Source organism: Falco peregrinus, chromosome 12 (genome assembly GCF_023634155.1).
Source record: "Falco peregrinus isolate bFalPer1 chromosome 12, bFalPer1.pri, whole genome shotgun sequence".
Taxonomy (NCBI): domain Eukaryota; kingdom Metazoa; phylum Chordata; class Aves; order Falconiformes; family Falconidae; genus Falco; species Falco peregrinus.
The window spans coordinates 22,449,971-22,464,282 of NC_073732.1; the positions used below are offsets into that span (position 1 = coordinate 22,449,971).

The 14,312-nt window shown below is 36.7% G+C and overlaps 1 protein-coding gene across 8 annotated transcripts in view; it reads right to left on the reverse strand.

Annotated features, from left to right (window-relative positions):
* The window catches only part of NAALADL2 (N-acetylated alpha-linked acidic dipeptidase like 2), a 504,178-nt gene that overhangs the window by 218,607 nt on the left and 271,259 nt on the right, over positions 1-14,312 (reverse strand). For all 8 annotated transcript variants that reach the window (XM_055817254.1, XM_055817256.1, XM_055817257.1 and 5 more), the window contains one exon: positions 3,100-3,219. In XM_055817254.1, the coding sequence (XP_055673229.1) occupies positions 3,100-3,219 (120 nt within the window). The remainder of the gene's footprint in view (positions 1-3,099; positions 3,220-14,312) is intronic.

Here is a 14,312-nt window from a genome sequence, read left to right on the forward strand (position 1 = left end):
CAATGTGTCTGAAGATATGAGAGATGGGCCTAGCCTGAAAGACTGAAGGTATAAGCTTCAAATTCTTTTCAACCTTGATCTTCCTCCAAATTTTGTACCCTATCCGATCTCCATAAAATACCAAACTAAACTTGAACTACAAAAATATTGTCAGTAATAAAATTATTTTACAAAATATTCAATTTTCCATCACTTGGGCTTATTTCTACAACTTACTACCTCATACATCAAGTACATGGTGTTTTTTACCAGAATATACTTCTTTCCGTTAACATGATGTAAAGACTAAAGAAATGTTGTTCAGTTTTCATGGCGAGTTTTCTGCCAGCAGCATTTTATTATTTCTTTCAGGCTTTTCCCAATGGACTTGATGTGAAAAGAAAGAACATTTTAGATTAAAAAAAAAAAAAAAAGGCAAATTAAAAAACAGAAAAGGAGAAAATAGGAACACATGAAAAACATCAGTTGATGATGGCAGTAAAAGAGGCAAAAAGCATACCAATGTAAGGGAAAATGCAAAGCTGAAAAATAGAGACATGATTAGAAACTCTGCTATGAAGATGAAACCTTGGTGCAGGATCTATAAAAATAAGACCCAAATCCAGAATAAAACATTTTTATAATAAAAGATAATAATAATGAGAAATTAAAGAACATTAAAATGTGAAAAGTACAAGTTAAATACAAAAATTAGAAAGAAAACCAGTTTCATATATATATACATATATATATATATATAACAACAGCTCTGTTATGAACTAGACTTCTGTTTTAATGTGATGTAAAACCAAGCACGTGGAAGACAGAGATAAGAAAAATATAGGCAGAGGGAAGTATCTGCTGAAACAGAAATGAGAGACTCAGAAGTACAGTAACATAAACATTAGGGGAAAAAAGATACAAGTGGATTCAGTAATAAGATACTGGGCCCACTTAAATCAGCAGGACTGGCTGTTTAAGGCAGTTTTTCTCTTTTACCTCACATATTCCTTCAAAAGAAGAATCCATTTTTCATATCTTCCCACATATTTTCTCATACTTATGAGAAAAGTAAAGCTTACAATTATCTCTCAGAGACACAATTAATATTCTAAAAAAAATAAAAGAAAAAAAAAAAAGAGTTTAAAGGGCAAACTTTCCACCTGCATGATCAGAATCCAAACAGTAGGTTTGGGGAGTTGCATTTTTAGCTGAGATCCCAAGCGTGCATTTGAAGTCAATCTCCTGATCATAACGTGCTTTGGTTCATAGTGTAACATATTCAGAACGTGCAAAATGGATTCTTCTGCAAGAGTGGATGAGAACCAGAAGTGTGGCTAATACACCTCAGCTGCCAATTAGCATTTAGTTCTTGGGAAGAGACTACACCAACTCAAAATAAAAGCTCCTGAGATGTGCCCTATCCTCAGTACCAACTGTTTTTCCTACTCCCTCAGGCTGCACTTCTTGCTAATTTAGACATAGTAAGTGCTTAGAGGAACACCACTTCAACTGGTAAAATGTCCATCCCCCAGACCCTGTAGACAGTGCTATTACAGCAAATTTTGCATCTTCATCAAATTCCTACTTTGTGAGCTCCAACTGCTATTTCACTGTTTTTGTCAGTTAGCGGTGAAATGCAGTATAAGTTCTACTGGTGGAAATGATGCACCGAAATACAAGTTCCAACAATGATAACTGACCTTTCACAGGCGTAATTAAATTGCATCTATATAATTTAAATAAACAGTTAAAGCTACTCACTTGAAAATGGTATATTGACTGAGACAAGAATTACTCTTATAGAAAAAATATTAAGTGGTTATTTTCTGAACCTGTGTTGTGGTTCCAAATTGTGCTTTCTCTGGCCAACAGAGCAGATCCTGATTATCTTAATTATAAGATCTGGAGTCACTGTTCTTTTATAATTGCTTTTGTGAATTGGGAATGAATTGTTTAAATATTTATCGGGCTAGTGTATTTTCTGAAGGGCAAAACAGCATTTTTGTTTATAAAATATTTGCAACAGAAGGCAGTTCCTGGACATTGAGAGTTTAAATGTAGTGTATATGTTACACATAATAGACCCAACATGTAAGTGGACTAGTGAGCTGCATCTCTGCACTCTCTGCCAGTGCTGGAGTGGGAGAAGAAAGAACAGGGATAGACATACCATGTACCCCCCTCCCCACACATAACTGCAACCAAAGAAGAAGGAAGAAGGGAGTGGCAGAAAAACACTTGTTCTGAACTGCTGGTACCCTATCCACAGAACAGCAAATCCTCATGATTCTACAGAAGGGACTGACCATTAATGGCAGGGGGAAAAAAGTCTTTCTGCCTATTTCAGGGTAGTCTGCTTACACATTTTACATATAAGAAAGCACCACAGAGGTTAATGTTCTTCTCCAGCTCTCACTCCCTTTCTTCCCTATGAGGTGGGCAAGGATGGCAGAAAGGCCAACTCCCCACAGACCATTATGTCTCCACATTATGCCACGATGAAATCAAGTTACAGTATCATTTCTTAAAGAAATGAATAAACAACAGCATTAGCCCTCCTGTAGTGTATGGTACTGCTTACTGTCTCGCAATCCCAATGCTGGCAGCAGCACATCCATGGCAAGGCCCAAAGCACTGGGCTTTAGACACAGCCCCGTGGGATGGGAGAGACCCATGGAAGGCTGGGATCTGGGGCCAGGCGAGCGTGTGCTGTGCTCTGCCCCTCCTCACAGCATGCTCTGACGGCAGCCCGCAGACCTACCTACCATTACGCAGAAACAAGATTTCAGCGCAGTGTTATACATACATTTTTTGCAGAGAGATCCAAATATTCCTGATCCTGGTTGCCTCCTCCTCCCTGTCCCATGCTTTATTATTTCTTTTAGGGATTTCTTTTTTTGCAAAAGATCTTATAGTACACACAAAGAAAATATGGTGTACTACTGGGGCACTGTAAGATACACAGCAAAATAAATAACTATAACACATAAAAGGCACGTCGGATTGAAGTAGCTAGTATTAAGGAAGAATCATAATGACTTACTGGGATAAAATGGGAAAGTCTTCGTTCCGGTATTTTGAAATTGAAAAAAACCACCCAACAAGCAATTGACTAACCTTATAAAGCAAAGGCGATTGTCCTAGCTTCAAAAGTGCAATTTTTTTGGTCACGTTTGTAATAGCTTGAATCCGAATCAGGTCTTCCGTGGTCCCATACTGTATATCAACAAGTTCTGCCTGCAAAGAGAAGACAAAGTTCAGGCTATACCTACAACCATGCATCACTGGGGTGCTCCTTCTACAGAAACGAAGTTATTTCATAAGTACAAGTACCTGAGCAGAGTTCTGCCATTAGCTTACCCCCACCTCCTAACCAGGAATACCTGTAATAACAAAGAGCTTGAGAATTCAACCTGACAGATTTGTATCTTTGTAGTTTTCATTCACAATTCCTCAGTTGTGATAAAAAAAAAAAAATGTTTTTTTTTTGCCAGTAGTTACAATAAGTGGTGCTGATTCTCATAAGACTATCCCCTTGTTAGCTAAAGGAATGTATTTAAAACCACATAATGGATAATAACTCACTTCTGTTAATTTTCTTAAAAGGAATCAGAGTCTTATAAAGCATTTCAGAAAATGAGTGTTTCATTATCCTGGTCACTCATGTAAATATATAGATAATACATACTCTACTAATATACCGTGTTACTGAGCAGTCTTACCTTAAGTATTCAAGTATTTTCTTATAAACCCTCAGTTATCCACACAGTATACTCAGATAACCATAGTAATAACAGACTACACCACTCTGACTGTAAATGTAAACGTTTTTTGGTTTTTTTTAATATATATATATAATTTTTTTAGAGTCACTTTCAAATAAATTAAAAGTGTTTAGAGCATGAAAATGTTCACTTTTCAGTTAGGACACTGCAAGAATATGTAGTAAAGGTCAAAGTTATTACTAAATGTCAAGCACTGGCAGGGATGGAAAAATACTGCAAGATGTGTTTTCAAGGTTTTTTTTTTTTTAAAAAAAAAATACATATGCATAAATTAAAGAATGACCAAGGGCATTTTGCTCATGCATTTCTAGCAATATATTCTGGTGAAGACCAAGTATGAGGATAATCAGTCTTGTACATTATTATTTTAGAATGTTATGGAGCTCTCATAACACCATCAAAGACATTCTGGAACCTCTAAATCCCTAGACAATGTTCACATAAAACAGAAATACAAGAAGACACAAGAATATTACATGAGTGTTTAAAAATTAAAATAAGAGAGGCAGTACAAGATGGAAAAGTTTCTTTTTCTGTTCAGTTTTGGTAGCTGAAGTATGGATTCATTGCCAAAGGCAACAGTTCTGATTTTGGGCATCTCTACGCAAACTGTTTGATTTCAAGCATCAGTTGTTCTGGATATGTAGGATGTGTGAAATTTTACTAGATTCCTGAACACCGGTATTTTTGGAAAGTATTTACCCTTATACAACTGTATCTAAACATTTAGTCTGAGTTTGCACCTCAACATTTAAGTTGAAATCATACAAAAAATTTTCCAAGGTTCCCATCTTAAATGTATTCTTTTAAATTTTCAAGGTAACAGGTTTCTAAGACTGTTACACATCATCAGTGCTGTACAAACCAAGTGTTTAGAAAGGTCAGCCAAAGTTATAAAACACGTCTGGAGAAGACAAACATCAGATTTAACACCAAATACTGAAATGTACGAACAGAAAACCTTGTGCTTCATACAGTTTCTTCTAAAATATTTGTCAATTTTAATATCTAAAGAACTTGACAACTATTTCATAAGAAAATTCAAATGGTGACTACAGGCTTAAATCAAATATAAACATTTCCCTGTGCGACCGTCATATCTGAAAAGTATGATGAAATCAAGTAAAGATGTTTTTATACTAGTTGAGGCTAATTTATATTTTACATAATCTCATGTCCCTGGTTACAAAGAGTTCACCTCAGATGAGGAAAGGGTATTAGCTAGTGTATTTCCTTGAAGTTTACACAAATGTTGTAGATTTAAGGCTTATTTTAATTTCTACGTACAGATGTGTCAATAGACATGCTTCAGTGCAATAATTATTCGTGTCTCAAAAGTCTTATGACTTGAGAGGTTATACCTAGGCTGATTTCTCAGGGAGACCTCAAATCTAATTCCTTTGGACCCAATGCTTTTCCCACTTACCCTCAAGCAAAGCAAAAACCAGAGCTTTCATCATTCGTATGAGAGAAACTACACTGAATATTCCTGAGGCAAAATCAATACACAAAGATATAACATAATGAAGTATCAAACCATTTGCTCCTACAGTACGCCTGTGTGAAAATGAGATCCCTGCCCATCTACATTCATGTGCCTCTTCTCTTCACATTATTTTCACTAGCTGCTCCTCCGGGGTGCTATCCACTGCTCTGTAAACAACAAAACGACATGCTTGTACAATTATTAATGCATTTAGCAACTGCCCTTGGATGTTCTTAGTTAATTTATGGATGCAGACTGCATCTTCAAGAGCTGCTCACCGGTCTTTCCCATGCAAGCTCAACAAAAGCAGGCTGAATAAAAGGTCCTACAAAAGCACAGCTCATTTTTTAATTATGTGAGGACCAGAACTTGACTCCCTGCTGCCCCAAACACTTGCAAACCACGTTCTTTGCTCCAAATGTTAAAAGCAAGCCCCAATGCCAAAGCTATCAAATACATTCATACATTGAGAGTACATGTAAGAAGTCATTACATAATGAAAAAGTAGCTGGGTACAATATAACAAAGAGTTGCATGTGCTTTCATTACAGATCTTCCACATGAAGAATATGTAAAAACTCAATATATCTCTATTTTGCACTTGCCCAAAAATAAGTATGTCCTAAGCCTCTTGCTACTGTCCAAATTTAGGGGTACTTGCACACTTCTGTTTCACTGTAACTTCAAAATGGTTCTCCTTCTCATCACAAACATTTTACCTGTAATTTACCTTTGAGGGAATTGTGGGTAAAAATATTGCATGTGTCTGTCTACCAAAGCAAGCTATCAAATCTTGGTAGCATCACATATAGCCTAGCAGCTGGAGGTTTGCACAGGTAATCTCTGATGTAACTTCAGTTAAAATGACAAAAAAACCCCAGAATAATATCTTCTCTTGAATAAAAGTACAGACAGCTTGTCTTCTGCCAAATGAAGTCAATAATTCACTACAACAGTTTAGAACAAAGTCATAACATTTTGGCAGTGCAGTCCAGAAACTAATAAGTAAACATTAAATTATGAAAATATTTCTTAAAAATATTTCTACCCGTTCTTTTCTTCTACACTTGAATACTTGAGCAAAATTTTTAATTAAAAGAAAAATATTTTTCACTGCTTAATAACAACATCTCATCAAATACAGTACAGTAACACTAGCTCAGAGTAGTTTAGTTTTGGTTTTATTTAATAGACTGGGGCTTAACTAATTGGCTCCTTTACTTCTAGCATAAAATAAACTACTGAAAAAATACACCTTTAAAATAATGTTTAAGAATCCTATTGAATCCAAAGAGTGCTACCCTCTGAATTACCCACTGAGAAATTAACAGGCCATTAATGTTGCACAAAGTCCTATTTTAGTTATAACATTAATAACACCTCCAAAAATGAATAAAGATTAAATCTGCTATTCTTTCTTTTTTCTATTTTAGAAATACTTACAACATGACATAATCCTCATCTTATACATACCAGATTTTAAAAAGCAAAATACCTCACCCTTAACTACCCATATTTGATAAACTGCTTTCCTTTGATAGGATAATTATGTTCAAAAACAAAAGAGAACTCATCCTTTTATCAGGTGATGAAAAAGAGCACTTGTGTACTTGGTTTAGACATGCAAGGGTAAATCCTCTTACCCTAAACCTGGGAAACTGCTAAAGAATGAGTTGTTTTATCCATTTGAATGAGGTACTTACTCTTCAAATTGTTTCATGCTATGCCATTTGAAAGATATGACTATTTAGGAACAAATTGCAATGTGCAATATGGAGTTCAGTAGTATTCCCCCATGCATGAAATGAAGTAGGAGTAGGTAATAAAACAAGCATTTTTAGAAAAAGTAATTATTTAATGTTAGCCTTATTATTAGTTTCTAAGTCCCAAGATGATGCTCAATGAGTTGTAAATGTACCATCTTAAAACCTATGATAAAATTCCCCCAAAACAGAAAAGACAAGCACTCTGAAAATGACACAATCAAAACAGTCAAGGATCTTTTCCCAATTTCTTCTACTTATTTCCAAAATGCAAGAGAATAAAACAACATACTTCATCCAGTCACAAATGAAAAACGGTAAGGCAGGTCTTGGAAGGGGAAAGTATGAATAACTGTATGAAGCAGGTGGCAGCTGGGGTCTTGAAGTTGTTGGATACTATTTTAAAACTTTGCTTTCTTTGAAAAGGCTGAGGTGATTTAAAAAGAAAAGTTAAATAGGTCAAACATAATAATGGAAATATATTTGTCATATCACATCATTATTATTCAGTCTCCTTGAATGAGGAAAGGAATTTAATAACAGCATTATATATCTGCATCCAATACACTGGTTAAGAGGCTGATTGTGGCCAATTTGCCTGGGGCATACAGGACAAGACAAACACTATGGGAAAAACCCACAGAAAAAAAACCACAAAACAAATTCCAAGCTAGTACACCCAGGAAAGGATGTTTCCCACAGCCACCAAAGTGCAGATGGAGTCAGTGCAGATAAAAATGTAGCTCTTAAATGCATCTGCTCTAGCTATCAAGGCTGGGAATCCCAGGGCAGAAGAGCACCACACCTGAGCAAACAGTTTTACTATTATTTTTTAAGAGAATACATTAAAGATCAGCACTGAGTAACCTCAAATCATATCTGAACGGTGTAAACTTATGCAGAAAACAAAACCAAGGTAGCATATAGAATGGCTGTGGTGAAAAATCTCCTCTTCATGTTACCTGTTGCCATTGCCATAGTTCAGTAACCTCCAATTATGAATAAAACCTATCAAATGCTATCTGTGAACTCATATTAATTAACAGCTTCTACTCAAGACTATTTGGGAGGTCAGGACCGTAGTAGCTGCAGCTATGGAAGCGACTGATTTCAGTAGCACAGTCAAGCTCATATCCCTGCCAGTTCTGACCTACCCACCAAAAGAGTGTCAGAAATGGATGACCTAAAGAAAACTCAAGTATTGAGGAAAACTAAATATTAAACACTATGCACACAATATATTTAGGTTTACTTATTCCTCAGAATTAAGACAATTTCTCCAAAAAGCACGTATGTAATACTAGAAGTATCAGCTCCTCAGTTCTGTGACTGCTCAGGCTTACCACATCCCTTCTTTCATTCAAGTCAATGCCCTTTATTTGCCCTTCAACATCCAGCTACTATTTTCAGGTTGTTCACAAAAGAAAGGTAACAGAAACATCCAATGCATGATCAATCACAAGCAAATAACCTTCAACTAGTCATCCTGCCCGAAGTAAAAACTCCAAAATATATTTGCAAATTGTATCTGAGAAGACGGCAGTCTGCAATCAGGACATGAGGCTAACTTTAATTAAACACTTCACTATAATTTATTTGCACAGCTCTAAAACTGAGGCTGAAGGCAGCATTCAGCAGAGCATAAAAGTAAACTCAAGCTGGTTGTAGATCAAAGCTGGACATCAACAAATGCAAAGAAAGCTGCAAACATAAAACCAGGTCTTCTCTAAACTTAGAGAAATGGAAGAAAGAAAAGGGAAGATAACGGAGCTGTGCCCAAGTATGCCAAATCATTTGTTGGTGTAAAGCATGCTCTGCTTTCTGACAGGAGCTGCTGCTCCTATTACAGCCCAAAGCACCCCTTCGATAATCAGGGAGCCACAGCTGTTTCCCTGTGATTGCTACCACCCAGCCTCCTTCACTGTCCTATTGAGCATGCACACCAGAGACAAAATAAACCATAACCACCTTTCCACCTTTCACATAGTTTTTCCACAAAAACCACTAATATTCAAAGATATCTTTCAAACTTTGTCCTTTACTTGGTTCTAGCTAAAAAGAGGGACAGAGAGAGACCCTCTGTGTTTGCAGGGTTTGTGGCATGCAGCTAATGACTATCGGATGTCTCTAGTTAACCAAGTGCTGATGGTTAAACGAAGAAAGTAACGTGCCCAACTGTTGATTTCTTTTACAATGCTGGCACTCGGTGTGAGTAGGGTTTGTCACTGTTCCTTCATGCGTAGGACTCACTGAAGTCAAGTGCAAGTGCAGCAAGTTTTATTTTCTGTTTTATGTTGTTAGCCTTAGCATTATCAAAAGGGAAAAAGATCTGAGGAAGCATGACCAAGGGTGTAATTCAACATTTGATAAAATAAAGACAAGTCCAACACAAGCTAGAAAAAAAAATCAGGAAATAATCTGAGGCAGATGACAGATTCTTACGAGGAGAGCCCTTGGGTGGGGTGGGGGTTCATATGAAAGACTAGTTTCTCATAGAGCTGCCTTTGCTATAAAACAAAAAAAAAACTTTCTTTAGAACTCAGTTTTTATGCAAACACCACACTCCAGTGTTTACATTAATTTCAAAATAACACTGTCTTTGAAATCCCCTGGTGAGCTTTCCACTCTCTATTTACTTTATAAAAAAAACGGGTATCACTTCACAATCCAAGCATGTTGCCTTTGGTAGCAAATGTTACTTACAGTGTTTTGTATGTCCTACGATACTTATCATTCCCAAACTATCTTAGAAATCTTGTAGATAAATTTGGGGTAATTACAAAGAAATGTCTCTGTGATATCCTGCAAATGAGTAAACTGTATATTTGAAAGTAAATCCTCCTACATTCTTGGCCAAATTTGGACACAGCTTACCCAGGCTCTATTTCTAGTAGCACAGGACTCCCTATCCTTGACCTTCTTGTCTTACTAGAAAACTGGAACGAGAGAAATAATTGTATGCCTTGCAAAATAATAACCAAACTTAGTTCTGGGCAACTGTGTGAGGCAAGTCAAAAAGAGCTGATTTCTGCAGATTGAATTTGAATACACTGCCAGATCCAAAAAAAGCAAATCATTACATATCTGGATTAGCTGAAGCTGATTTTGCTCTGTTACAATACCAAGAGATGCACCTGACCAGCAGCACCTGGGCAGATTTAAATCACAGAACTTCAATACTGCTCCACATAGCAAGATGCGCGTGTGTCTGTGTGTCATTATATAACTAGCGGGTTTTACCTATAAACACTTCTCTTCGGATTCATGACATTTTGTCTTTGTGGTTGTCAGCACCTTACTGTATAGAACTTTTCTTTCTTTGCTTCAATATTCATGCTCATACAATAGGATTCCAGAGTAATTCAACATGACTCATAGTGTCAGTTAACAGTCAAAAAAGATTCTCAGTACCTAGTTTTTATTACATAAAATTGCACACTGCATCACAATGGCAGCTAAAACTGTACTTTGTACCAAAACATGAGGAAAAAAAGATATGCTTTAACCTGAGTTTAACTGAGCTCGGCCTTGCAGAGCGAATTCAGCCACAGGCACGTTGTACACGCTTGCTCTGCCGCCTCGCCCCATCTGCCCAGCTAACGCAGCTCCCTTCCAGGCAAGGATCTACTGAAGCTTCTCCTATAGGATGCTTTTGCTGTTCCAGTGTCATTTTTAAAAAGACACTGAGGCTTAACTTGTTTGTTTGCTTGCTTTTTACAGCTTATATCATGTTTTTTTCACCTACCAACTCCCAGCGAGACTGAATTAAGATTGAAGCCTTTTTATAGCCTACAGAAGAGAACCTCTTCTGTGTTTTATGGTTACAGAGCCCCAGCCAAATCTGAGCTGACATAATTCCATTCCTTGTTGGTACTGCTCATCCTGTAGACTCCTCCTGTCAATTCATTAATATTTCCCTCCCACCCTCTGTCCCAAATCACATTCTTAAGAGTCTCCCCTTAGCAAAAGGCAAAACTAATACTTGAATATTAATCTTTTAACTCATGTTATCCAGCAAGGTATCCAAACAACAAATCTTTCTCCCCCCCCCATCTTTCCTAATTAGATTTCAATGAAGATCTAGTTTTTCAAGTATTCTAAAATAAAACATTACTATTTTCAGTCATATAGGTATTTTATTACTATTTTTTAAAATCTCTAAGAACATTGCTTTGGTTATAAAACATCGAAGGATACAATACCATTTGATGCTTAAAACTTATCAAAAATTTAATTAAGTCAAACTTTCATTAAGCAATGCTGATCATTCGTCAACTGACTTGTGACAACTATGTAAGTGTTTAATATTATTTATATACGCCTCTTTATAAGACTTAACTGCAAAGATACTTAGTAGCACTAGTCCCTAAAGCATAAACCACATTGATCATAGTTTCCTAAGAAGAAACAGTAATCTGTATTTGCCAGCCTACTTGGTTTAGCTTATTCAGGGGGAATTATTCATGCAAATATAAATTTACAAATTACATAGACTAAAGATAAACTAAACACAACAGAATTGTTCAGCTGTGATGTGACATCTTAAAAAATAAATCATAAGATACATATGTACAGAGTTAATCATAATGGTGTGATTTCAACCCAGCTTTAAAATTTGCAATGAAATAGCTCTAATGCAGAATTTCCCGTTATGTCAGAACTCAAAAGATTCCCAGGGCTGGACTGCAGTGAGGCACAGGTTTTATTGGCTACTCTCAAACACAAATGATGAAAGCAAAACATCCAGAGGCTGCAGACCGTCCTCTTTCAATGACCTTTTTATCATAGACCAAACAAAAACCTGGCATTCACTCCTATAGCAGCTAAAATCATTAAATCTTTAGAGAAGATGCTTGCACCTTACAGAAGGCACCTAGGAGTGCTTTATATACAAATCAGCTCTGCAGGCAGCAGCAGAAACTGCCAGCTAGGCAGCTACTGTGGGGAAGGATTCATCTCAATGGGGCAGGAGAGGTTACTGAATGGCACTGGGCACATCCCCTCCGCCTGCCCGTCGGCTCTATGTGAAAAACAGAGAAAGATGAGTTTGCACCTACACAACCAGAGAAGGAAATAATCTCCTGCCTGCAACAACAGGCCATAAGAACAATGTCCTGGGAATGCAAACACTGTCTATCAAAGACTGTGCGTCAAATGCAGCAAACTGTTACATGGAAGTGCTTTTGAATCTAAATAATATTTAAGTATTTCATGTTCTGACTATAATACATTTGATTCTCTAATGTCCTAGAGAGCAGTGTTTCAACATTGTTTAATTGTGTCATGTTTAGAGTTAGTCTGGCTATGTCAAAACAAAAATATCTAGAAAACAGCCTTAAAATTTTCAGGTTTCCAATTTTTGCCCTGATTCCAAACACATTTTGAAACCGCACCATTTTCACAGGATCAGAAGCCTGTTTCCCAACCAAATTTCATACTAGATCATGCACAGCATACTGAAATACACAGGCTAGCTGTATCTCTATGGACAATTGCCATCCAAACACACAAAACATATGTTGCTGTTACTGCAAGTATATCGATACGTGAAGATAAAATAGATATCTACCTCAAAGATGCAGATAATCACACATATGTACAAGAGGAGGTCATTCACTGCATCAAGAGATCACTTGAACTTTCAGAAATGTATTGAAAACTCTGTTTTCCAGAGTATAATAAATGCTGTTTCATAGAGTACTTATAGCCCTTGCTTGGCCAAACATCACATACTTGACCATAATCATAGAGATGCCCAACCACGTAGTGCTGTAAACGCAAATCCAAGCGTTAAAGCAGCGTTTTATAAAACCTGCAGCACCAAACATGCAGTTGTGAAAAGGAAAATGACACCTTTCCTGTATCATATGAATTTTGCTGTTTTGTGTCATTACACCGAGGTATAGGTCTCTAAATTACATCTGTAGAAAAAGGACTGTGGAAAAAATATGTTCTAAAACTAGAAATACATTCAGATGTCAGAAAAGAACTCCAATGAAAACAAAGAATATACTTGAGCAATAACAAATTCAAGTGGCCCAAATGACTGACCAAGACAAATATAAAGATGGTTGTATGTGAAAACAGCACAGCTTTATGTGATTAAACAAGTATATATTTCCATTTTTTGATCACCTAACATTTTGGAAAGTAGACTTATCTTACAAGAGACATGTAGTGTGTGATTCAGGTATCACACTTAATAAAGTCATACCAGGAAGAAAACCAAGTTCTTGGTTGTTTCAGGCTTTTTTTTTTTTTTTTTTTTTTTTTTTAATGCACTCGCTATTTTGGAATTGTCATTTGGTCATTAAATGTGATACTGTATTTTGCATTGCTTAGCCATCTAAAGGTTTTTATATGGCAGCACCATTTATCTTTTATTTCAGAAATCGCTAACCATTCTTAAATTGTTTTATTTTAATTAATAACAGCAAGACTTAAACAGGAGCTCTGGATAGGTCCCTGTCCACTATCCTTGCTATAGCACTATCCCAAGTCTTTACAAAGGTTAGAGTGAAGGTTTTCTTGAATTGTGCCATATTTCACACAGACATTTTGATCATTCGACTCTGCTAAGTGTTGGCAGAAACACCACGAAAAACTTGTGAACTTGGTTCCTGTGCTCTCAGCAGGGATGGAAAATCCTGGAGAAAAAGAGGAAATCCCATGCACAGGACAAAACTGCTTCTTTTTAGGAAAGGGTGGAGTAAACCACTCACCTTGTACAGTGGTTTCCCAATAAACTGCATCTCAAAAGAAAAGCTGGAAAACTGTTGAGATTATCTAAAACATATGGGAAGGTCTGAAGAGATTCTGGAATATGGAGAACTTGATGGGAGGAAGGAATAGTCTGACGCGACGTCACGTAACTGATTTCACTGGTTAACACAAAATCTTTGCCATCGCTAGAGCCTGTCCAGAGCTCTGGGGCTGGATCTGAACAGAGCTTACTTCACCTTCCACACAGCCTGGAATCCATGTCAGCCCCTTTTACAGCAGTAGCAAAGTGCTCACTATTATTGTAGCAATAGTACTTCATGGTACAGCTTTCAATAAAAGAAGTTAGAGACATGCCTCCAGAATTATTAGTTACTACAGAAATCTGTAATCTACTCTTTCTCTTCATCTGTTAGCGATCCCTTCTGCCCAGGATGTTGAACAATCAAAAAACGAAACTAGAAACAGGGAGCTCAGTATGCACTCCCATAAATTCCGATTCAAGCACAAATATCCCTAACGGTCCCTCTTCCCCCATTAGGTGGACCCTTTCCCAATTTTAGAAAACACAAGAGA